At 39.7% G+C, this 26,141-nt stretch overlaps 1 protein-coding gene across 2 annotated transcripts in view; it reads left to right on the plus strand.

Moving 5' to 3' along the window:
• The window catches only part of rps6ka3b (ribosomal protein S6 kinase, polypeptide 3b), a 65,359-nt gene that overhangs the window by 18,559 nt on the left and 20,659 nt on the right, over nt 1-26,141 (plus strand). For both annotated transcript variants that reach the window (XM_044338867.1, XM_044338866.1), the window contains exons 3-4: nt 25,041-25,157; nt 25,641-25,722. In XM_044338867.1, coding sequence (XP_044194802.1) covers nt 25,041-25,157; nt 25,641-25,722 — 199 coding nt within the window. The remainder of the gene's footprint in view (nt 1-25,040; nt 25,158-25,640; nt 25,723-26,141) is intronic.

Below are 26,141 nucleotides of genomic sequence, written 5' to 3' on the forward strand. Positions count from 1 at the left end.
TATATGTGTGTGTGTGTGTGTGTGTGTGTACGTAGCGCTCGCTGGCAGATGGTGTTTAATCTTCTCCGGCCATCTGGACTGACTTTCACTGGCGTCTTTTAAACGCCCACACACACACAAACACATGGCGCACTACTCTCCTATTCAACATGCTCAGGTGTGTCTGTGTGTGTGTGTGTGTGTGTGTGTGTGTGTGTGTGTGTGTGTGTGTGTGTCTGTGTGTGTGTGTGTGTGTGTGTGTGTGTTTGTGTGTGTGTGTGTGAGGGATCAGATAGATGAGACATTCCTCGGAAACAACTCATCTACTTACGGTTTAAACGGTCACAACCTCTGAACCTGGAAGCAGTAGGCTCTGTTATACTGTGTGTTTGCAGTGGTGGAAGAAGTACTGAAGTAAAAGTACCACTACAACAATGTAAAAATACTCCTATCATCAAGTAAAAGTACTGGATTTGCAGAAAATTGGCCTAAAGACTGATATGCTGTAGTACACTGAATGAAGTACGTTGTTAAAGGACACATATTCTGCACATTTCCAGCTCTATATTTATATTCTGGGGCTCTACTGGAATATCTTTGCATCATTTCCAGTTAAAAACTCCTTATTTATCTTCTACTGGTCCTTTATGCAGCCCCTCAGTTCAGCCTCTGTCTGAAACAGGCCGTTTTAGCTCCTGTCTCTTTAAGCCCCGCCCCCCAGATGAGCCCACTCTGTTCTGATTGGTTAGTTTCAGGAAGTTTCCTCCAGCTCTGGAGGCTACGTAAACAAACTATAGTAGCAGGATTTCACTTCTTTTCACCCGTACATGTTCGAGCTGAAATCAGATCCAACATATGAGGACAACGTGAACAACACATGAAACAACGTTAGCAACAAACAGACGGCCATTTGTGGGCATGTGCGAACAATCTGACATCATCACAACAAGGAAGTAGAGGCAACTTTGCACACAAAGCGTTTAGAGCAGGTTGAAGCCCTGACTTTTGACTTACAGGCAGCATTTCTACATACGTTCACCTCAAGTTTTGGAACTTTGAACATGTTTAACATCCGACATCAGAACAGTACAAAAATAACAGAAAATCACAAAAAAGCATCTTATATTCTCTTTAATACTGAAGCATCAGTGTGAAAGCAGCATTTCATTATTGTAGCTGCTTGAGGTGAAGTTTGAACTACTTTATATACCAACCCTGTTTCATAGAAACTACATTTAAATACAAAATTGTATTTTAAAAAAAACAGGTGAAGTTTTTTGTGAATGAATTAAGGGCTACAAGTGCTGCCAGTACCTAAATATAACCATAAGAAGTTTTTTTATTGCTGTATTTACAACAAGCAGATATTTTAGTGAGAAAAAAAGAATTAGATTGTCTCTGAACATTTCACTCATATGTTCAGTATCAACATTTATGGAACTTGCCAAAAACTAATTAATTAACAACATTTTCTCATTATGTTGAGAGGAGACATAATTCAGCCGACATTACATGTGCAGTATGTTTCTAGCAAAATGTATTTATTGTTGTAATTCAGTTGTGTGATTTTATGTATCTGAATTGTGTTGGAGTAGAAGTATAAAGTTGCGCAAAATGGAAATACTCAAGTAAAGTATAATAACCTAAAGTTGTACTGAGCAAATGTGCTTGTGCTGTGTGTGTATGTGTGTGTGTGTGTGTGTGTGTGTGTGTGTGTGTGTGTGTGTGTGTGTGTGTGTGTGTGTGTTAATGTTAATGTGTGTTAAAGCTCTGAAACACCAGAGGAATCATCGCCAGGCCAGGTTAGGACATTTTGTTAGCTCTCATTCTGTAAAAGGAGCTATTTTAGTGTTTTGGGTTCGGCACTTAGCGGTTATTTGTCTCCATCTGTGGTCATCCTTCTGTGTGTGTGTGTGTGTGTGTGTATGTGTGTGTGTGTGTGTGTGTGTGTGTGTGTGTGTGTGAGTAAGGGAGGGAGGGAGGAAGTGTGTTTGTGTGTGTGTGTGCTCAGGCCTTAACACCTAAAATGGAAACCTTCACCCCACCCATGCTAGCTAGAGTAGATATTGATGAATACAGAGAGAGAGAGAGAGAGAGAGAAAGAGGGAGTATTGATTTGATAGGAAGAGGCATAAAGCGAGGGAGGGAAAGTGTGTGTGTGTGTGTGTGCTTTTGTGTGTGTGTGTGTGTGTGTGTGTCAGAGAACAAGCAGATAATAAATGAACAAGACGAAGAAGAAGAAGAAGAAAGATTTTTATCTCCTCCCAGTTTAGTTTCTGTCAGGATCAGTTGGTACAATCTTCTGTGGTATTGGGCAGGGTCAGTGTGTGTGTGTGTGTGTGTGTGTGTGTGTGTGTGTGTGTGTGTGTGTGCTTGTGCTCTCACTGGGACCAGTAGTCCTAATGAGGCGAGACGTCATTTCTGAGGTCATGGTTAGGGGTTAGGGTTTGGGTTAGACTCTCTATGATGAATAGAAGTCAATGCAACGTCCTGACAAAGATAGCTTCCCTGTGTGTGTGTGTGTGCGTGTGTGTGTGTGTGTGTGTTGGAGCTCTATGATTGGTCTGTTCCTGGAGAGAGCTGTGTTCAGGAAAAGAGGCGCCGAGTTACACAGATTACATCATCACCCTGTGACCTCACAATGGCAATACCCACAATGCCTTGTTCAACAACACACACACGGACACACACACACACACACACGGACACACACACACACACACGGACACACTTAAACACTGATATACTTGTGAGGTCCGGTATGGATGGTCTTTATTTATTTCCTGACCTCTGATCTTCACCCTCAGCCTAACTGATGTTGGAAGAAACTAATATTTTCATTATCAGTTAATCCGTTAAAATATGTTTTTTTAATTAATCAATTATTAATTTAGTCTATAAACGGTTAAAACGATGACAAAAGCCCTTCATAAGTTACCAAATCCCAAACAGACGTCTTTAAACTGTTAATTTTGTCTAAACAACAGAAAAAATTCAATTAAACTCCGACAAAATATACAGAAAATCAGCAAATCTGCACATTTTATAAACTGTAAACAACATATTACCGCTCATCTTTTTGAATTTTATACATTAAAGGTATTTTAACACCTGCGGCTCATTTTACGCCTCTGAGTAACATTAAAAACAGTCTGTGACCTCTAATCCACTCAGCGCAGGTTTTACAGCACATGTTCGAGCCGCCCACCAAAATAGATTTACAGCCAGAGAGATGCAGATTGATCGGAAAGTACCACCGAGTTGCACAGTCATAGTATAGATTAGATAAATGGATTACCTAACTGGAAACTGGCTCGTTGTTAATTCAGCGATGCTTCCAACTTTCACAGCTCGCAGGAAACATTTATTGTAAAAGTATAAAGTTATTTCAGAATAATAAAACAGGCTCGACTTTTATATTTTGATAGAAAGAGCTGAAATGTTTTTCTCCATTAATTGATTGACTGACAATTAACTTTTTTTTATCACTTATTTAACAATTTCCCAAATCAGTTAAATCAAACAACATTAGTTGCAACCATAGAAGGAAAGTTTGTCGCTTGTTTTCACTGATTGACCAGGAAGTGAAAGCAACATGATTATTTTCATTATTGATTAATCTGCCTGTAGTTTTTTCCTGATTAATTGATTAGTTGTTTGTTGAATAAATCATCAGAAAACACTGAATAATATCCACAGCTCAAAGTGAAGTCATCAAATGCTTCTTTTTTTCCTGAGCAGCAGTCCAAAATCCAAAAATTTTAAATTTACTGTAATGTAAAAATGTAAAGAAAAAGCAGCAAATTCTTCATCAAATCAAACATTTTTTGCTTATAATGTGTTAATTAATTAATTGACTAATAGTCGCAGCTCAACAACATATAAAGCAAAGCAAAAAATGTAAATTAAAGATACAATTTGGGTTTTTATAATCTTTTTTTTTTTCCACCTGGGAACCATTTTTATGTTGATAATGTTTCTGCATGTGGACCAGGTGGTGGAGGCCATGATGGAAATAAAGATCAAATGTTTGGATATTATAAAGTGCACATTAGGCATTTTATCCTCCACAGAAACTCTCAGAGATGTTTGTTTTTGTTTTATAATTAGTTGTAACAGTAGAAGGAACAGAGTCAGATCACAGTGATGACGGACTGATAATCTCGTCTACAGATTTCCTATTTTAATTTAAAATCAACATCCTGTTGTTGTTGTTGGTTTAACTCGCCGTGATGAAAAAAAAAAAGATTCAGGAATGACCTCAAACAGCAACAAGCTTAAGGTAATTATGGCTCAAATAGCTCATAAAGTTATATAATTATTTCTCAGCTGTTATCGTTTCATCTTGGCCTGCTAGCAAATGTTTGCGGGTTGGTAATCACTGAATCTAATCAATAAGGCAGAGCAGGAAATGACCAGAAACTCACTTCAAACTGCCCTTTAAACCCTAAACTAACCTCTGTGGCTAATTTAAAGGACACATATTCTGCACATTTCCAGCTCTGTATTTATATTCTGGGGCTCTACTGGAATATCTTTACATGATTTACAGTTAAAAACTCCTTATTTATCTTCTACTGGTCCTTTATGCAGCCCCTCAGTTCAGCCTCTGTCTGAAACAGCTCCTGTCTCTTTAAGGCCCGCCTCCTGATGAGCCCACTCTGTTCTGATTGGTCAGCTTTCAGGAAGCTTCTTTTGGATCTGGAGGTAAAACAAACAATAGCAGCAGGATTTCACTCCTCCTTTACTCCAAATGGAAACTTCTCAAATACATCAGTACGTTTCTGAATCTTATCTGAAATACGGGAGTGGACGACGTGAACAACCTTAGCAAACAAATGCTACAGAACGGACGCCGTCTGAGGCCATGTGTGAACAATGTGGCATCAGTTTGATGGGGAAGTAGAGGCCAGTTTGCAATTCAAGTCTTGAGAGCAGGTTGAAGCCCTGGCTTTTGACTTGCAGGAAGCATTTTTACATACGTTCACCTCAAGCTTTGCAACATCATAATAGTATATAAATAACAGAAACTCACAAATAAACATGTTATGTCCCCTTTAACACTCATTAGGGCTGCAACAAACTATGATATTATATATTTCTATATATATTTTCTTGATTAATCAATGAATCCTTTGGTTCATAAAATGTCAGAAAACAATAGTCCACAATATCCTAGATCATTTTAATGTCTTTATTCAGTTTACTATAATGTAAGAGGCCAAGAATCATCATGAAAAGCTTCACGTTTTGCTTGAAAAATAACTTTTTGTCGTCAATTAATTTTCTTTTGATCGACAAATCCAATAACTGCAAGGTCATCGCAGCTCTAAACCTCATCAATAGAAAAACACAGACAGATGAACATGTGTGTGCAAGGAGGGAGAGTTAGGGAATTTCCTCTGGACCATCAGGGATGAGGAGGAGGAGGAGGAGAAGGAGGAGGAGGAGGAGGAGGAGGGAGTGATGGGGAGTTTCCCTGCAGTGTTACTGGGATGACCAAAGGAGAGGAAGATGCAGCAGAGAGGAGGAAGAGGAGGAGAGATGGCACTTTTGGCCACGCTGAGTCAGTTTAAAAGTGCTGAGTCGCACCTGAGATGGACCATCGCCAAAGTCGGGTGGAAGCGTGCCCGACCCGCCTCCGAGCGGGTCACAGTGATGTCATCATTGAGGGATGAGCTAGGCTAACGTCTGGTTTGAACGGGATAAAATGATTCGGCTCCTCTGGACTTTCCAAATGTTATCAGACCGAAAGGGTCAAATTCTGATAGTGAGGCGAGTCATTTCTCGAGGGTCGTGACGCTCAAAAAAAACGTATCCACCGTCTTACTGACCACTTCCTGGGTGCTCGAGTAAACGGCGCTAAAGAGGGCGTTGCTTTTAAGACAGGCGTGTCATCAGTTAGAGACGCAGCTCCCAGCGGGTAGTCCTGTTTGTAATGGAGATGCAAATTCCTGCCGCGTTTGGCCGACCCGCCGACTCAAACCGAGTCACGCCAAGTCAGCACATGTGTACGGAAAACCCCTGAGAGAGAGAGAGAGAGAGAGAGAGAAGGAGAGAGAGAGAGAGAGAGAGAGAGACCCTCCCCCACTCAATAGTCAGACTGACCTGAGCTGGAATTTGACACAGAGATTTGAAACCCACGTCTAGTCTCATTTCTGTCCTTCATCCTCCTCCTCCTCCTCCTCCTCCTCCTCCTCCTCCTCGTCTCTGTCTGCTGAGGTATTTCATGTCAGACGCTCCCTGATCTTCCCCCCTCGTCTCACACTCTCACACACAGGATCATCCTTTTGTTTATAATTCACCCTCCATTTTGATTTATCAGGACCTTTCGCTTTGTTTCTGTTCTTTATCTCTTCTTTCTTTCTCTTTTCATTTCCTTTTTATTTTTCCTTTCCTTTCTTCTCCTGTTTCCTTTATTCTCCTCTTTTTCTTTATCCTTTTCCTTTCCTTCCTTTCCTCTCTTGTTTCCTTTCCTTCCTTTCCTCTCCTGTTTCCTTTCCTTCCTTTCCTCTCTTGTTTCCTTTCCTTTACTCTCATCACCTTTATTTCCTTTTTCCTTTTCTTTGCACTCCTCTGCTCTTTCCTTTAATTAATCCCCCCTTCTCTCCTGTTTCCTTTTTTTGTCCTCTTTTCTTTGCTCTTCCTCTTTCCTCTCCTTTCATTTCCTTTTTTAACATCCTTTTCCTTCCTCTCATCTCATCTCCTCTTTCCTTTAATTTGTTGTCTTTCACCTCCTTTCCTCTTCTGTTTCCTTTTCTTTCCTCTCCTCCTTTTTCTCCTATTCTTCTTTTCTTTTATTCTCTCCTCTCCTTTGTTTTACCTTTACCCTCCTGTCATTTCATTTCCTTTTTTAAATATCCTTTCCTTCCCCTTATCTCCTCTTTCCTTTTGTTTATTCTCTTTCCCTTCTCCTCTCCTCATCTTTTCTTTCCTCTTCATTTGTTCCTTTCCTCTCCTCTCCCGCTGCATGTGTCATCTTCATCACACGTTACGAGCGCGTTGCGTTCGTTAGACAGACGATGCATCGACAGACCCGTTGGGAAATCACATGTTCATGGCTCGCAGGCTCTTAAAACTCATAAACAATATTTAGAACATTTATTATACGAAGCTGCTGAGAAGAAGTTAAAGATTTAAAGTTCTGTCATGTCCACGAGTTTCCTGCTTGTCCCTGCAGTGACATAGTGTGTGTGTGTTAGTGTGTGTGTGTGTGTATATATATGTGTGTGTGTGTGTGTGTGTGTGTGTGGCAGGGGGCCTCCAAGGACAGATGTGTGCCTTCCTGTGCAGATGTTGTTGCCAGGGAAACAATGACAGGACATGCTTTAATCGCCACGATGAACAGCTGGAGGGCCTTCCTGTGTGTGTGTGTGTGTGTGTGTGTGTGTGTGTGTGTGTGTGTGTGTGTGTGTGTGTGTGTGTGTGTGTGTTTTTCCCTCGGCGCTGTTTGCTGTAACAACACTGTCAGTTAATCAGTCTGAGCGTTGTGACAGGAGAGGAGCACGATGAAGACGCTTTTATTTCACGTTAGGAGCAGGCAACTTCAGGTACAACACACACACACACACACACACACACACACACACACACACACACACACACACACACACACACGCAGAAATACAGACTGCTATTACAGATTGTCTCTTTCTGGCTGTCTGTGTTTGTTTCGTTGGTTGTGATTCAAACAGACTCTTTGGCATCCTCATAGTCTCAGTCTGTTTATATTGTTTTTGGTGTGTGTGTGTGTGTGTGTGTGTGTGTGTGTGTGTGTGTGTGTGTGTTTCAGGTCTAGCACATTATTTTAACACTTTGATTTCTCCTCTTTTTGCTCATTTTTTACTCTGTTTACAGGCTCACGACACTGTCACTACATGTTTTAGTCCGGCATGCTATTTATTGATATTTTCAGGATGAGTTTTGCTTCTTAAATATTTATTTACATGTTCTCGGACAGTTTTTATTTGATAGTTTTTGGCTTTTTTCTTTGCCTGTATGTGTGCAGCTTTTCAACACACAGCAAATACCTTTGTATCAAAATCAAAACAACTTTATTGTCCACCTTTGTTGCACTAAAGTAGAAATTTGTCAGCATACGTCACTAAAAAGATGAGTAAAAATATTAAATACATGTATGAATGGAGCGTCAGTTATGTTGCTGAGAGACGTAGTACTCGTATTTTACTTTTTCTTATTTCTTTCCGTTTTGGGACACCAGGGTCTCATCATGTTTTTAGTGATGAAAAGCAGAAGTGTAATGTTTCAGTGGAGTGAGTGAATACACCTGGACCAGATGTTTTTACTCTATTTTTTTTTTTTACATTTTGAAGTTATTATTACTGCGTTATCTACTAGCTGTACCTGCTTCCACTGCACAGACAACAATCCCCTGGATTACTTTTTGATATGAAGATAATCTGAACAAGATAATTATGAGGCGAAAGCTTAACTTCTAAAGAGCTTATTTTTAGAAGATATCACTAAAGCAGATTTATGGATTCATGGCAAAACAAGTCTGCAGATTCCTCTACTCTTTGCCTTGATATTTCCTGTTTTTTAAATTTACTTAAATACAAAACCAAAAACACAATTAAATAAAATTAAGCCCCACTTAAAGCTAGTAGAGAGTATAGAGAAACAAACGTACTGTCACTGAGAATGAAACCATCACACTATTTTTTGTTCTTTCTTAATAGATTTGGCTGCTTTTCTATATTTTTCTTATTGTCAACAAATGTATTTTTGTGTTGTGTGTGCATCCAAAGTCTGATATATCTTATTTCTCTGTTGTTGTCCAGAAACTATTAAAAACATGTCAATGAGTCACACCGCTGCACTGTTTTAGTCACGTTAGTTTGTTTAGGAACGGCTCCAAAGATTAATAACAGTGATAAGATAGTAACCCTCAGGAGAGAGCTTTCTAGTACGGCAGACGCCACTGAGCATGTGCAGGAACACAGGAACATTTACAGATCTTCACTAGCTTGTTGTGCTACATATCACAACCTCTTGGCTTTATACTACAATTTCAATTTCTCAAAGAACTTGCACGACAAGCTAGTGAAGCTGTAAACAGAAACGCTTTCCTGCACATGCTCAGTAGCGTCTGCCTCACACACAACTACTCTCCTGAGACTGAAAACACGATGCTGTTATTAGTCTTTGGAGCCGTTTCTAAACAAACTAACGTGACCAAACTCTTAATGATGAAGGAACATGTCACCCAGTGCAGCGATGTGACTCACTGATGTGTTTTTAATCAGATATATCAGGCTTTGATACACGCACAATACTTGTTAGTAGATCAGTTCAGTGTTGGTTTGGATCCAAAGATGAGATTTGATGATAATAAGATAAATACAAAAAAATCGCCAGCCACATTTTCATTTTATTTATTTATTTGCACAGTAAAAACAAAACAGCATAAAACAACACAACAACAAAAGGGAAGAAACGTATTGTGCAGGTGAGATTTAGAAGAAGTTTATGGGAGTAATTTCACCTCATTTATAATATTATAAACTGTTAAAAAAAATAGTCATGTGATCTACAAAAATAAACAAACAAGCAGCCACAGAATCAGAAGCAAACATAAAGAAGGCAGCACAAACCAAGCAAAGAAACAAAACAGATAAAATAATGTAATGTGTGAGTATGTGATTGTTTGTGTCTGCTTCAAGTAAATAAAAATATATACAAACACATACATGTACACCCATCTGTGCACTTTTCCCCTCTTTAATATTGTCCCATTATCTACATGCTTTTCATTTTTTAAAATTCATTACCTCACACTACAACTTAGTCCAAATTTAACATAATTAACTCAGTGATACAGACTGATTAAATTAAATTTGTTCCATATTATTCTTTTTTTGTGCTTGTTTTTAACAGCATCGAGTCATATGACCTTGTTTTAATTAAGAGATCTAACCCGTTTTTAAATGATGGCACATTTGGACTCAAATCCCATAATAAACTTAAGCTGGGGCAGTCTGGCATAAAATGCCAATGTTTTTTTTTTAATTTTTTTTTTTTATGTTTTCCATTTAATTTATCCATGATGGACATTGAAGACGCCGGACACTGGAAAGACTGAATGTGCTGAATGTCCAGGATTGTGTGCATGAAGTCTTTGTGTTTCGAGGCTGACGAGAAGCGGTGCGATTTCTTCTGCAGTCATGTGTTGGAGGATGATTTTCAAAATGTGGGGTGAAGACAGAATGCGAGAGTGATGATTCATTAATTTCCCCCATAGTGCACAGATGGCTCGCACTCTCACATGTTGCATATTTGTCTGTGTGTGTGAGATGTAATTAAGAGGCTCCCTCATCCCGATCAGAGAGGCCTGATTGGCAACAGATGAAGCGCTTTGATTTTCTCTAATGAGGGAGGGAGAGAAGGGGGGTGTAGGGATGCAGAGAAGAAGAGAGAGAGAGGAGTAAAAACAGAGCAAGGTAGAGAATAAAAAGGAGAGAGAGAGACTGGTGTAAAAAAAAAAGAGAGAGAGAAAGAGGAAGTGGACGGGGCGTCAGACAGAGGCTCTACTGTCCATCAGATCACAGCGGTTGTGTATTATGGACAGATTACTGTGGTAACAAGGTTGGCATGACGACAAGAGTTTTACAGACTGTCTCTCTAGCTGTGTTCACAGCGCACATAAACAGTCTTACCCTGCAGGGAGGAAAGTCTGTTAAGGGAACTTGCCCCGACAGAAAATTCCTCCGTTAGTAACACCCTGCAATGTCACCAATGCTGACATCACTTCCTCTGTGTGTGTGTGTGTGTGTGTGTGTGTGTGTGTGTTACCCTGGTAACGTAAACAAGGCTGCTGCTACTGTGGAAATTTTACACTTCTGAAATAAAATATAGAACATATATTGCAACAAAAACGGACACCATTAGAAAATGTAATTTGTGATTAAATGCGGTGTCATTTCTAAAGAGATTAATATTATGCAGATTATCTACAGATTATTATGTAGTGTTTAGGGCTGTAGTCTACTGGTCGACTGGTCGATTAGTTGGTCGATATGCTCTCGTCCGACTCAATTCTCATTGGTCGAATAATCTCCGTGTTATTTTCATAAGGAGAAAGTGCTACATCAATAGCTTTCTAGGATTAATTCATTATTTCCTGCAGCAGGAGGGACAGACTAACAAACCATTACCAACGTAATGGAGACTGCTGGGTCTAACAGTACTCAACGTTTACCGAGCGTTTACTGAATGCACTGAACGTTTGCTGAATCAGTGTTTCTCCCACAATTATAACAACGAGAGCCTCCGCCAGGTCAAAAGAAAATTGTAATGCCAGAATTAACGCCAAATATCCATTCATTCGGAAATCATTAGCGTTCAGGAGCCTCTGTGCAGCGCTGTTCAGTGCGTGAGTCAACCTCTGTGTCGTTGCATGGGCAACTATTAGTAGCGTAACTCTGTTAAGTAATACGGCATTACGTAGTATGTTTGCGTAGCGAGCGGGAACGAGCGATCGGCAGAGAAGTGACGGTTGATGCGAGTGGAGCAGAGGAAGACGTTAGTAGTAAGTTGACAGTGTGGCAGTAAATGTACAGTATAAACTACAGTGTGTTAGTTAATAAATCCTAAAAAGTCACGTCTGTTGTTTCCCCAAGTGCTGGAAAAGTGAAGGGGGTTAGCTCCAAAGTTAGCAACGATGGGTTAGCATAACCTGAAGACACAAAACAGAGAAATACAGAACAGAGAAATATGTGGCTGATTTTCTTTGGTTGACTACTGCCCTAGTAATATTATATATTGTCAACCTTCAACACTTCTAAGGTAAAACAAGCCTCTCACTGCTTTTAGCCTGGCATACTTTATATTACGCCAACAGTAAACTCCCTCGTAAGCGCCATTATTTGTTTTTGGCGCGCCATTGAGGCGCAGTGACTGATGGGTAATCGTGCTTGAGATATATGTATATATATTAATATTTATATGTAGTGTTGAGGTGTTCAGGTGTTTCTTGAATGCACCAACAAAGTACATTGTCTTCCTGATATTTGAGCAGATAGGAGCTTCTTCAGGTGTTTTACATTCTTACATTCTTTTCGTGTTTACATTCTCACTCCCGTCCCGGACACATCTGACCAATCAGGAGACGACTCTACTCTCACCTGACTTTTAGTGAAACATCTTGGTTTGCTTGGATTTTTCGCTGTGATTAAAAAAAAAAACTGAACCAACCAGTTTACCAACTCATACAGAGCAAACAAACTATAGGTTTAAAAAAACGCCCTTAATGACGTCATCGCCTTGTGTCCTCTTCTGCAATGGTTTAATGGCACCAGAGTGGAGAATTAGTGCCGCTAACTGGTTATTTTAATATTCCTCTAATATTAACAGCAGTGGATGGAAACAAGCATTATTTTTCCTTTGCTTGATTTGATTTTCTGGAAACTATTGTTTATTTCTCTCTTTAAATGATCTTGTCCACAAAAACAGATATTTTCTAACACATTGTTCATCTTCCGTACTGATGATTCAACATAAACAGGACTTTGATTTCCACAACACGCCAAAAACTCAACACCTCCCACTTGTATTTGGTGTAAACCCTCCCTCCACTCTCGATACGTCTGTGCACTTCTTGGAAGATCAGTTAGCAGCAGAGTGAAGGGAAGGACACACACCTTCATCTGATGCTACTCAGTCTTTGTGTATGTGTGTGTGTGTGTGTCGTGCTGTGATTGAGGATCTTGTCTTGCCAGCTCCTGAATAAATGATGATGTCCTCCCTCTGCTCCTCCTCATCTATACTTAATGCTCTCTGCCTCGCTCTCATCTTCTCTTGCACTATAAAGTTTGGGCTCTGCTGCAAATCATATCATATCCGCCTCTCTCTCTTTCATCACTTAACCACCTACATCCTCTTCTTTATTTTCTCCGTCTGTTTCAGGTTGGCGTCTGTCAGTCTTTCGTTGTCTGTTTCCGTTTTTTGATTCTCTTGGTTTCTTTCTTTCCTGTATCCAGATTGGTCCTTAAAAGATCTGTCAGAAAATATATGATATCATGTTAAATATTGCAGTAACATTGCAATATAAAACGCCTAGGTCATCACGAAATTAAATAATACAAATGATCAATCTGATAACCACTGCCTTTTTAAACAGTCACTTGCTAAAATGTCATGAACAGCATAGAAACAGACTCGCACATTGGTATCTAATTTGAAATGCTTATACCTAGATGAGCATTTATAAAAATGCATAAATAGAGTGAATAGAAAATATAAAGACACCTGATCATCCAGGATTATGTATGTACAGTATGTATGTTAGGATCGCAGCTGGTGATTAGCTTCTTGATTAATTGATTAGTTGTTTTTACTATAAAATGCCCCTCACAGTTTCCCAGAGCTCAAGGTGATTTCTTTGAATGTCTGAACAACAACAAAACCCCAGAATATTGTTTGTTAGGTAGTTTTCAGTGATGTAAAAACAGAATAAAGCAACAAATGTTTGACATTTTTGCTTGAAAAATGATTATTCGATTATCAAAATAACTGCAGATTAATTTTCTGTCACTCAGTTAATCGACTTATTGTTGCAGCCCTGAAATATATTCCTAAACATAGCGACATTTTCTGTGAAAGTTGGAGTCGTGTTATTTTAGTTTAGTTGTGTGGTCCATGAAAACGGTGAATGTCAATCACCCTTTCCCAGAGCCGAAGTTGACGCCCTAAAGTGTCTCATTTTATCCAGAAAAATATTCACATTCTTTTTCTTAAAAAAATACTCAAAATAGTTGGTTACTAATCAGTTCATCATTGCAGCTCTAGGTAGTCTCTGAATCCCTGCTGTTCTGCACTGTTTATTGCACTACACTTCCCAGAGATCACCTGTCAGTCAAACAGTGTGACGTCTTCTTCTTTGGTTTTCTGTTAATGCTGTTTGAGTTGCTGTAGATGGAGCTCTTTTCTTCTTCTTTTCTTCTGTTCAGTCACACAGTTCATAAGAACTCCTAACTGACTGGAAACTGTGTGTGTGTGTGTGTGTGTGTCATGTTAGTGTGTGTGTGTGTCATCATGTTAGTGTGTGTGTGTGTGTGTGTGTCATCATATTAGTGTGTGTGATCTTATAAGCTGTAATATTCAGCTCTTATGTGGAGAGTTTGAAACGTTTGGCAGTGTCAGATAATTTTAAATACTTTCATACAAACATTTTCTTGCTGAACCGACTCTCTGATCTTTGACAGGTGACTCTCTGCTATGTGTGCGTGTGTGTGTGTGCGTGTGTGTGTGTGCGTGTGTATGTGTGTGTTATTTGAGCCTTGGGCTCAAGGCGAACGGAAATGCACTTTATGCCTCTAACCTGACAAATCCCAAGCGTGTGTGTTGTGTGTGTGTGCATCGGCCATCCGGCCTGTTAATTTGATTGCGTAACAGGCTTAGTGGCTGCAGATTGTCTGAATGGAATCCCATTCGCTCAATCCGTGATAGCTGCTGCCATGGAGAAGGTTTACACACTCACACACACACACACACACGCACACACACACATGCTCATGCATTTATTACATTGACATTTGAGGCGTTCGGCTGATGCTCTTACCAACAGCGACTCACACTGAGAGCAACAGTAGAAAAAGCTTTAGATCACCAGGTTTTCATGCAGACAGCAGTTTCAGTGTCAGAAACACAGCAACACATACACACACTCACACACACACACACAAGCTAGGGATAATAATACATAAGACCAGTCTGGTTGGTATTATTACCAAAGTCCCTCTTGCATCTATTTTTATTAGCAAAGTTAATAAGGGATATGCAAGTGATGCTGGAAATGTGGCATCACTTCTCTCTCATTTCCTCTCTCTCTCTCTCTCTCTCTCTCTGTCTGTCTCTCTCTCTCTCTCTCTCTGTCTGTCTCTCTCTCTCTCTCTCTCTCTCTCTCTCTCTCTCTCCTGCCATCCATCACTTCAATACACTCTGTCATAAATTTACAAAAAGACTACGAACATGTCCGCACTAAGCTGGCTACATCTGTAAACGTATCTTCTTCTCTCCGTCCACACTAAAGCTTTTCCAAAACATCCTCCAGAGTGTGTCGGCTTGGCGTCGTAGTGCGTAGGGGGGCAAACTGAGCTGTCCTACTGGTGACAAAATGGTGGCAGTAGTGCGGCGTGTCATTAGAAGAGGATGATAGCAACAATGGCGGACGGCTTCATGCCAGTGTTGTTCTCTTTATTGTCTACTTTGACAGCTTGTTTAGAGTTAAACGTAGATATTTACCACCTTTTCTCTGCTCAAACTCTTGGAATCTGCTTTGCAATAAACTGAATGTCAGGAAGCTGCTGTGGAAATGGAAACAGTTTAATGTTTCCTCTTCGCTGCTTTTATGCCCGATAGGAGGAGAATTATCTGTTTTGGTATTTTAAAGTGAACGAAGGTAGACATGGTCTCAGGTAAAAGTCGTTTTTTAAAGGAGCACACCAAAGTTTTAGGAAGATTGGTCCATTAATTAATGTAGTGTACTGTTCAATCCACTGATGAAAATATAAAACATCCCACTAAAACATTAACAAACACTATTTTGAGTGATTGAGTCAATTAAGTAATTATAAAACATTGATTAGCTTTAACTAGTTAGTTCAATGAGAAAACTACATGGTAGGTGCTCTTTGTTTTATAGACACCTTGTCCTCAGTGTTGTGAATGGAAACCAGTACACACTCAGAAAAGGCGACAACAGGTGGAGGTAATCTAAGAAATGTCACGCTTCCCGTCAACGGTCCGCGCTCACATTGTGTACATTGTGTACATGTGACTATGCACACAATGTCCGTGTCACTGTGTCACTTGTGTGTGTGTGTGTGTGTGTGTGTGTGTGTGTGTTCAGTCATTTCAGGAACAGGAAGATCCAGAATGAACATGTTTGGATTAGTTGTCACTTAAACAAAGGGGACTATTTTACATCAGAGCCAGGATACTGTGTGAGTTTATTGAAATCAATGTGACAATAAAATATCAGTTGGCAAATGTGTGCACAGTCACTTTTAAATTAATCAGTTTAATGTTTTGTGCAATTAACTCGTCACACATGTACAAAACTTAACAAATTCTGTCAGTTTTAAATCATAGTTTGTTAATATTATCAACATATGATTCCTCATGAAGTCGATCCACAAAAATACTGCAATAGATTAAGATTTCAGACACTTAAGAATCATTTTCCTTTGTGTTATTACGACCTTATTTACTAAATATGAAGCGTGACATGTAGGAATGATACTTAACATACAGCACCCGTCAAATGTTTGGACACTTTCTCATTCAAGTGAACGGGAAGTTGTGTCCAAACTTATCTATAGAAAGTTAATGGACAACAATTTTAATAACTGATTCATAATTTAATTAATTTTTGAAGTAAGACTACAAACTTTATCTGGCTCGAACTTCTTAAATGTTTGCAATTTACTGCTTTTTTTCTGTTTCATATAAATGTAAATCAAGCATATCTGAGTTTTGGGCTTTCTGCAAGTGGAAAAAATGTAATCAGGACAGTTTAATTGATTGAAAGAAAATAATCTTTGCTGTTCCTAAAATCAGTCCTCATCTGTATCAAGAGAAACGTAAAAACATTTCAGGAAAAAGTACAATAAACGAATAATTTGTCACACGTTCAGTCGACTTTGACTGAAATTTGCATGTTGAATGTTGTTCTTAAAGCCTGAGTGAATGTGTGAATGTGTGAAAGCAGGAGAGTGGGAGTTCTTTTACTCGTGGTATTCAGTCATTGGTCGGTGAGTTATGTGTGTGTGTGTGTGTGTGTGTGGAGTAAACGGGGATCTCCAGGACACCTGATGGAAACACTGGGTGGAAGGTTACAGCTGCATGTCAGTGGAGAAGGGGGGGAGATCCCACTTCCCGTCCCGATTTGGATCTGTCCCCCTTCCCCGCGCCCCCTCCCTACTCTCCCCCTTCCTCTGGGTATCCCCCTCTCACTGACTCACACACACACACTCACTCGTTTGCCCGTCTCAGTCATTCACCGCCGCAGCGTCGCTCCAGTCAACAGCTACCAACTTCTCAGCTCGCTCAGTGATGACACAGTGCAAGGCCGAGGCCAAGCCGGCGTGCGTTCGCGCCGTCGCCGGCCTCGTCAGAGCGCTGAGGAGCCGGCTGAAAGCGCTCCGACGCCTTCTGCTGCTCGCCGGGACGGACGGCGGCCGCCAGCAAACAACCCGGGCGTTTGACGGCGACCGCTGGGAGCGACCCGAGCTGTTACATGGGAAAAACCGGGGGACCGTGTTAGACTGTTGGGGACCAGAACACCCCAGCATGACTGTGAGTAGACCTGTGAGTGTCACGGCAGTCGAAATACATACATACGGCTCCAACTAATGATCATTTTCATCATCAATTAATCTGATTATTTTCTCTGTAAATCCAGGAATTGTTAATCTATATATAACAATTTCTCAGAGATCCAAAAAAGTCTTAAATTTGCTTGTTTTTGTCGACCAACAGTCCAAAACGTAAAGATTTTTAATTTATTGTCACATATGCAACAAATCGTCAAATTTGAGAAGCTGAAACCAGAGAATATTTGGCCTTTTTGCTTGAAAAATGACAGAAACAATGAATCAATTATCAAAATAATTGCAGCTTTAGCTAAGTACACTTTGTTGTTTGAGCTGCTTGAATATTACATGGGAGTGTCCGTTTTATTTCTGCATCCTGACAGCTTTGATTCTGGATAATCATCAGTGGAGACTCAGCTGTTGTGATGGTTGATAATGGTAATGAGTTCTCATGTTCTGGCGTCAGATCAGGAGGAACCTAAAAGGGTCTCCAGCTCTGCGTTAGTGAAGTGTTTGAGTTGGTTCGCAGTTTGGTTGAGCGATGGGTGTTTTAGTTTCTGAAATCGGCCGATGGTGTGGTCCTATTTCAGAAACCTGCTGGCAAACCTTTTGCACCTTTATCACATTTTCGTTCTATGTTATATGTTCTGTATGTGATATAGTTATTGCAGACTTTGTGTGTAATTATTTTGGATACTGACGTGTCCAAACATCAGCATCCTATCCACCATTAAAAAAGGAAAACACTGCTATACTTAACTGGACTGGTTGGTATTGACAAAATCACATATCGGGATCAAGCGGTAATCTCTGAGAAGCCAACGTGGAAGTGCCAAAAACTGCAGCTCCTTGAATGGCCACTCGAGGCTCCAAAAGCGAGTCAATGACCCTCATGTTAAAATGTCCAACTTTACAGCAGAAATAAACTTTACAGCCTGGCTATAGCTAATTTCCCCGTTCATGACAACTTATATAACCCACCTGTTTGAATTTTATTCAGGCTTAAAGTTATGCATAATTAAGGGTTTGGCTGCTGTGAGTGACAGGTGGGTGCCGTCACAGGCAAGTCGCTACCACGGCGACAACGTTGGTTAGGTAACGTAACCCCAGATTCACAGAGTATAGGCGTAGCTGTCACTATTTTAGTGTGTTTTCATGTTGGATTTTTGGAGCCAGAAGTGACCATGTTTGGACAAGAGGGTGGAGCTAACCCTAATGCTAGCTGCTAGCTTGGTTAGCACGGTGCATTTACAGTCTATGGTTAACTGCGATAAGTAAATAGACATCATGCTGCATTGTAGAAGACTTGAAACTAGCGATTGAGACCATAAATCCATCAGGAAACTATTTACTGAGGTAATAAATCAAATAAGACGTAGGGTCATTTTCTCATAGACTTCTATACAATCTGACTACTTTTTGCAGCCGGTGGAGTCGCCCCCTGCTGGCCAGTAGAGAGAACGCAGGTTTAAGCCACTTTGTTGCTTCCGCATTGGCTTCACTTTTCAGACCCGGAGCTACCTGCTTGGCTTGGATTCATATCGGTTAGAAAAACTACAACGGCACTTCACTGCTTCCCATCTGTAGGCTCTAAAAACAATCGTATTTCCACCTTAATACAGCTGAATATTCAACATCTCTCTCAGTCCTCGTGTATGACCTTTAACTCAAGAGCAGCAGCGAGTAAAACACACCACAACTCCTCATTGTGCATGTTTTAGAGAATCTCCCGCAGCCAGACACACACGCACCGACTGGTGTTGATTCCCCAGTCTGACCAGAGGTTAAGAACGTGTGCAGAGTTTATGTTAATTTGATATGATGTCTCTAATGTGTCCGTTGGGGAGGTCTGGTGCTGTGAGCAGAACAGTATATAACATCATACTAATTCACTTCGCCAACGACGGCCTTTTAATTAGATCTGATGGTGGACAGATGATGTGAAGTGTTGCAGGGCTGCATGGTCCCCAGCTGTGTTTTACCGACGGCTCACTGGAAACCTGCCTAATCCTGCTGTATAGGAAGGCTGTTGGTTTGTTTTGTTAACTTGAAAATTTGATTTATACTGAATATTTTCACAGGTGATGACAGAAACCAACCGACAGCCGTCACATCATGATTCAAAACTCTGTTATCAGTTTCAAAAGATAAAGTGAAATAAATCTAATTTTCCTGCCTAACCTGATGTTATTGTTCCAGATAATGCTGTATGTGGCTCGTTAAGGCTCATCAGATCAATTTGTCTTCTATAAAAACTCAGCAGCGAACGTTACAAAAAACAAAGAAAGATGTCAGAGAGCATCAGAGGAGTCTGACATCAACTTTCAACATAAATAATTAGTGTTAGCCAGCTACACTGATGCCATAAAGGAGCTGATTTTGTTTGAAAATAGAAATAAACATCTTGTCGTCGGCTCCTTTTTCATGGACGATCCTCAGACATGTTTGTAATAACAGCTGCACACAGAGAGGAGCAGTAATTATAACCAGGAAGTTAACAAAATGACTTCAGCAGAAAGTGTTATGATAGTAGTAGTACCCGCCTCGCATTGATTGTAGTTTCTTTTCTGTGCTTACAAATGATTCCTTGTTTAACTTTGTTAAAATCATGAAAGTTTCAACTTCTGATGGCAGCTGCTGTAGTAAAATATGGATTTTTTAAATTTTTTAAATTTTAGAAATGCTGAATAAGTGATTGTGTTGAGTTACAGAAGCGAACCGGACATGACGTCATAGTTTTATGTCACTCACAAGCCCCTTAAATATATGGAAGCATAAAACTAATATTTCTGCCCTTTTAAGCGAGAAACGTCTGAACATCAGACGCTTAGAAATATTCAGGCTTTAAAACAAGGAGACACACATGCACTGAAACCAAATAATACAGATCAAGTGTGATTAAAAGGCATCCTGTGTGATCGCAGCCGTATTCAGGCAACAAACACAACAGTTAACAACTTTTCACCCTGTTCTGGAGCTTTTGATCATATCACTTGATATTCATCAGTAGATGAAGTTGGCTCGGTCGTGATGATTTTTCGGAGAACTTAAAGAACGTCTCTTATTCTTCTTGGAAACAGAAGACAACTTTTTTTTTTTTTAAAGCCAGTATGGATGAGATGTTTTTAAAGTGCTCAGAAAAAAATGGAAATCTACAGGGAAACTCCGTCTGGTGATGAATATGGTGTAATATGATCAAAAGCTCCAGAACAGCTTCTAAACTGACCTTAAAGTGTGATGTTAACCGTTGTTTCCATCACTTCCTTTCTTCATTCCACCAGATGACCAAGCAGCTGTTATTATTCTATTTATTTTAAGCTCACTACTAAAGTTTAATGTGACAATTTGTTGAGTTGCTCTGTAGCTGCTCAGGGCTTTAATTTACCACCCGCGGCTAACAGCTAGCGGTTGTTTCATGGTGTAGTTTGTGGACGGTGTGCTGACTCGCTCTGCATGTGTCGGTGAATCTGTTCTGTACGTATGAGTGTATGTTTCTATCTGGATTGTGCTCAGCTGAGATGGAAATAAACAATGATAGGGGACAATAACAGGTTAGAGAAGCAGGTAAAGTGTGTGTGTGTGTGTGTGGGTGCATGCAGGTGTGCATGTGTTATTCTGTGTGTGTGTGTGTGTGTGTTCAGAGCCCAGGTGCAGTGTTTGCAGTTTCAGTCCTGTGATTAAGAGGTGCTACATGCTACACAGCATCCTGTCGCTATGGCTCTGATCCTCCATCTGTGTTCTGACTCACACACAACAAACACACACACACACACACACACACACACACACACACACACATGGTTATTTGAAATGTCAACATTCCTCAACTCCTCAGCTTTTCAACCATTTTTCCATCTTTTCTCACGGACGATCAGCAGCGTCCAAACAGAACGCCATTTAAGTAAAAGTAATATTTGTATAGCACCTTTCATACAAAAAAATGCAGCTCAAAGTGCTTCACATTAAAAAGATTTTTAAAAAAAGAATAGATAAATAAATAAATAATTGAGAACATAAACAGGAAGAATAAAAGGAGGCAAACAAGAAAAATGAGAGATAGTGCATAGACATAATCATTCATGAATAAGAATACAAATGCCTTAAAATGGATTAAAATGTTTTAGTCTATGATATGGTGTAAAAGTCATCCTATAGAAAGGCTAGGTTAAAAAGATATGTTTTTAAGTGTCGTTTAAAGCTTTCAACGGTGCAAAAGTGTTATTAAAAAGAGAAAAAAGACCACGAATCTGATCAGACTTTCAACGCCAACAGTATCTGATGTTTGGTGCTACAGATGTATTTGGGTTGGTACAAAAAAGTACTGATCATGAAAGTTACTTGTCATATTTCAGATTTTTATCAAACACATGATGAGCCTATAAAATACTGAGCTTTATCGTAGATTAGACGACACAACAGAATACAAAGCAGGTAAAATTAGCTCCACATTAACCAGCTGCACCATTAAAACACTACTTAGACAGTAAGTTGTCACATATAATAATCAAAAAATCAAATATTTTAAGTTGTGTAACCATAAAACACTCTGAAAGAGGCTGTTCTCTTTTACGGATAGTTTTACTTTTGATACTTAAAGTATATTTTGACGTTGATGCTTCTGTACTTTTAATCTTATTTTGTTGTGCTACTTTTAAGTAAAGCGTCTTTACCGCGACTGCACATCTGGATTCACCCTCCCTACTCTTAAGTTTATGACCTTTTCCCCATGAGAAAGAGAGAGTGAGAGAAGGAGAGAGAGGTGCAAACCGGAGAGGTGGGAATGGTTCAAATAAAGATAGAAAAAGTGAGAAAAGTAGGAGGGAATGAGGGAGGGAAAGAGGGAGGGAGGGAGGGAGGCGAGGATTTCTCTGAGGGAGAGAGAGAGAGAGAGAGGAAGAAGTGTGAGTGATGAGCAGAAGCCGGCGTCGGCTCCATCCTGTAGCCTCGCATTCGACGCACGGGAGCATGTTAGCGCCGCAGAGCCTCCGCCGCAGTCGGGACTACAGGACCCATAATGCACTGGGACACCCGGCAACCAGCAGGTCACCCACCTGGGAACCGCAGGTACGGAGAGGAAGCGGCGGATGTGAGAGAGGAAAGGGGGTGAGCAGAGGAATACAGATGAGGACGGGACGGGAGGAAAAAAAGCGAGACAGAGCAGAGAGGATGATGGGAAAGGAGGGAGAGGACGATGATGATGATGATGATGATGATGAATGCGTTTACTTGTTTGGTTTTATTGCATCAGTATCCCGAGCACACACAAAAGAGAGAGAGAGAGCGAGGTGGAGAAGCTTTTAGAGAGAGTTGAGGATTGAAGGAGCGATGGTGTCACTGAGTACACACACTCACACTCACAGTATGGCATCATTAGTCACTCAGCTACAGCGGGAAGCAGGTATCGGGGGTGGCTCCATGACAACTGTGTGTGTGTGTGTGTGTGTGTTGTAATGTCCCACTGTGCGGATGACGAACATTCAAGAACCCTGCTCAACCTGTTGTGTGAAGACGTCTGGATGAAAAGATCCACCTTCAGACGGGCTCACACTGATAGCATCGCTCTGCGGATGTTGCATGTTACTGTAGTTTACTTTTTGGATTCACCTGCTGCTTTTATCTACTTCGTTTCCCAGAATGCCTTTCAAAAACAACACAGAATACATGACTGAACTTGCTCCATTCAGCTGTTGTTGTGTTTTGTTTTTTTTTGTTTGTTTAGTTTGAGAGAAACTGTAATAGCTCTTTGTGCTTCAAGTGGAGGAAAAACTTACTCATTTCCTGCTTTGTCTTGTGACTCAGTGGCTGCAATGCATTCTGGTCTATTGAGGCTAAAGTGGGTTAAGAAATTGGTTGTTTGACTTTAATCTAGATAAGATAGCACTTCGTTGTGCACATACTTTTGTCTACTTTTGGTGTTTGGCTGTTTTTCATGGTTTCAGCTTATTATTGATTATTCTGCTGACTATTTTCTCGATTAATTGATTAATCGCTGGTTTGATAAAACATCATAGTGAATAGTGAAAAAATTCCCATCACAGTTTCCTACAGCCCATGTTTGTGACGTGAAATGTTTTGTTCAACCAATAGTCCAAAACCCAGACAGTTAGTTTCCTGTAATGTAAGACAAGGAAAAGAAGCAAGTTGTTGTATTTGAGAAGCTGGAACGGTAACATTTTTGTCATTTTTTGACTTGAAAATTGACTTATTGATTATCAAAATACTTGCAGATTAATTCTTTTTTTCATCAACTAATCGATTAATCAACTAATCATTGCAGCTCAAGGCTCATTAGTTCCAATGAAGGTTAATCTTAATGCAGTAAACAACGACATTTTAAACCAGTTGTTATCAACCTGTCGGGTCGGGAACCTTTCAAATGATCACAAGATAAACGAGATAAAAACAACACGGCTGCACACAATTATATATAAATAAAATGAGGGAAAAGAAATGGGAAAGGGATTCATTTGTCTATGTTTGATATGTCTGATATTATGTGTTTATAGCAGCAGATTAATAAACAGTCTTGTAATTCAACTGTCACATATAGGTGTGATGTTTGGGTGTCCGCATACTTTTGGCCATATATAGGCAGAGAAATGCAGCTTTCAGTGCCATGTGGTAAATAATTACGTAATGATTTTTTTTTTTGTAGCCAAATATTACTTCACCTCTTCCTGGTTTCGTTGTTTCCTGTAGAGAATCTGGTGAAACAGTGAATGTGAGAGATGAAAGCAGATTTTTTTTCAAACGTCATGAAGAACGTTTTACTAACTTCAGGCCAGTGAAGCATCTGGAGAGCAGAGAAACACCAGTTTAGAGGCTCCAACTTTGAACTTGACATGCAGTTTGAAAGGCAGCCAGTTGTTGTTTAGTTTGATTTAAAAGGCTGACAAGAAGAGCTGGTGATATATTTATAGTAGGCTATATGTTTAGTTTATAGTTTATATTGTGATACTTGTTTTCTGTATATTATGACTGACACTGATTGAGATTTAAAAATGGTGGAATAACAATAATATGGATCATTTGATAGTAGTTTTTTCAGTTGTCTTTACATTTAGTTTTACAAGAATTGTGACCAAAATATTCACTATGGCTGCAACTATTAATTATTTTCATTATCAGTTAATCTGCAGTGTATTTTTTTTGATTAATAAGCTAGTTGTTTGGTTTATAAACTGTCAGAAAATAATGAATAATGTCCGTCACAAGGTCCTATAGTCCAAACTGACACTTACAAATGTCTTGTTTTGTCCAACATATTCAGTTTATTATCATATAAGACAGAGAAAATCAGCAATGTCTCACATTTTAGGTGCAGGAACCAGTGATATTTTAGTATTTTTACTTAAAAAAATGTCATCAATTTATAAAAAGTGTTACAGATTTATTATCTGTCAATCAACTAACCTTTAATATACACTGAATGGGACATTTTACAGTTGTAAAATAAGGTCGTCGGTGCTTTGTAGGCACTTATTAGTAAAATATATTAGCTAGTTATTAGTTAAAATGTATTTTTTGTAGTTTTGTTATAAAGCAGTTCTGTTCATTGAGTTACAAGCTTGTCTGATACATCCAGTTGTAAAATTTAAACGTGTTATTGTCTCAGAAAGTTACTGTCCAGTCATCGTTATCAATTTGTCCGCTGCAGACAAACTCACAGGTCGAAGAGTTCAGACTTTAATAACGAGCTGGATGTCGTTATGTGTGTTTGTTTTACAGGACGACGTGCCGATCAAGGAGATCAGCATCACTCACCATGTGAAGGAGGGATCAGAGAAGGCCGACCCTCGACAGTTTGAGCTACGCAAAGTCCTCGGACAAGGCTCCTTCGGCAAGGTAACGCGCGCGTGCGTGCGTGTGTGTGTATAAATACCTGTCCTCTGCCGTGTATGAGTGGGCCTAAATGAGTGTGTAAGTGTGGGTTTCATTTCCACTCGAAGCCCTCGTAATGTTTCCCTTGCGCCGGTGTTTTGAGAAGCCCGTTGCCATGGAGACGGCAGACTGAGGGCCCTTCACACTCTCTGCTTAGTGTCATCGTCTTTATGAATGAACAATTAGTCTCCTGCTCGGGCTCTGTGTGTGTGTGTGTGTGTGTGTTTATATTAATCTACATAAGCATGACCTAGATAATGGAGCTAACCCAAACAAACACACTGAAGAGTATAATACACACTACATCCATCCTTTGACACATGAACACACACGTTATTATGCCTTTGCACCCATTAATACTGAGCTATCACACAGTATATTTAATTTTTTACTTGATTTGTCTCTGTTTGTTTGTTTGTTTGTTTGTTTGTTTGTGTGTGTTTTTAGGTGTTTCTGGTGAGGAAGATCACAGGGCCGGACGCTGGCCAACTGTACGCCATGAAGGTCCTAAAGAAAGCCACACTGAAAGGTAGAAATAGAGACTAAAAACTCTCTTTTACATGAAGATCTTTATGGCACTTATGCAAATGATATAACAGTAATATAACAAACACTGTGTGTGTATTAAAAGCCTGATGTAGAATAAAACTTTATTATCCCACTAAGGCAGGAAATGTGTCTTTAAAAACAACAACACTAAAAAAAAAACAACAAAAAACTACATAACATGACAGTAAAAACAATGAAGATTCTTCTGCCGTGGAAAATAGTCTCCAACAAAAGCAATATTTCCTCCTTCTTCTCCTCCAGAACAGGAAAGTCACCAAGTATTAAGAGACGGATTTTGTTGATTTTGGGTTTTTCATGGGATTTATTTGCAATAAGAAACATAAAAAACATCATCAGCTTCATCCTTTCATCACTTTTCATGTCTTATAAGGTGTTCAG

The sequence above is a fragment of the Thunnus albacares genome, chromosome 21 (genome assembly GCF_914725855.1).
Source record: "Thunnus albacares chromosome 21, fThuAlb1.1, whole genome shotgun sequence".
Classification (NCBI taxonomy): domain Eukaryota; kingdom Metazoa; phylum Chordata; class Actinopteri; order Scombriformes; family Scombridae; genus Thunnus; species Thunnus albacares.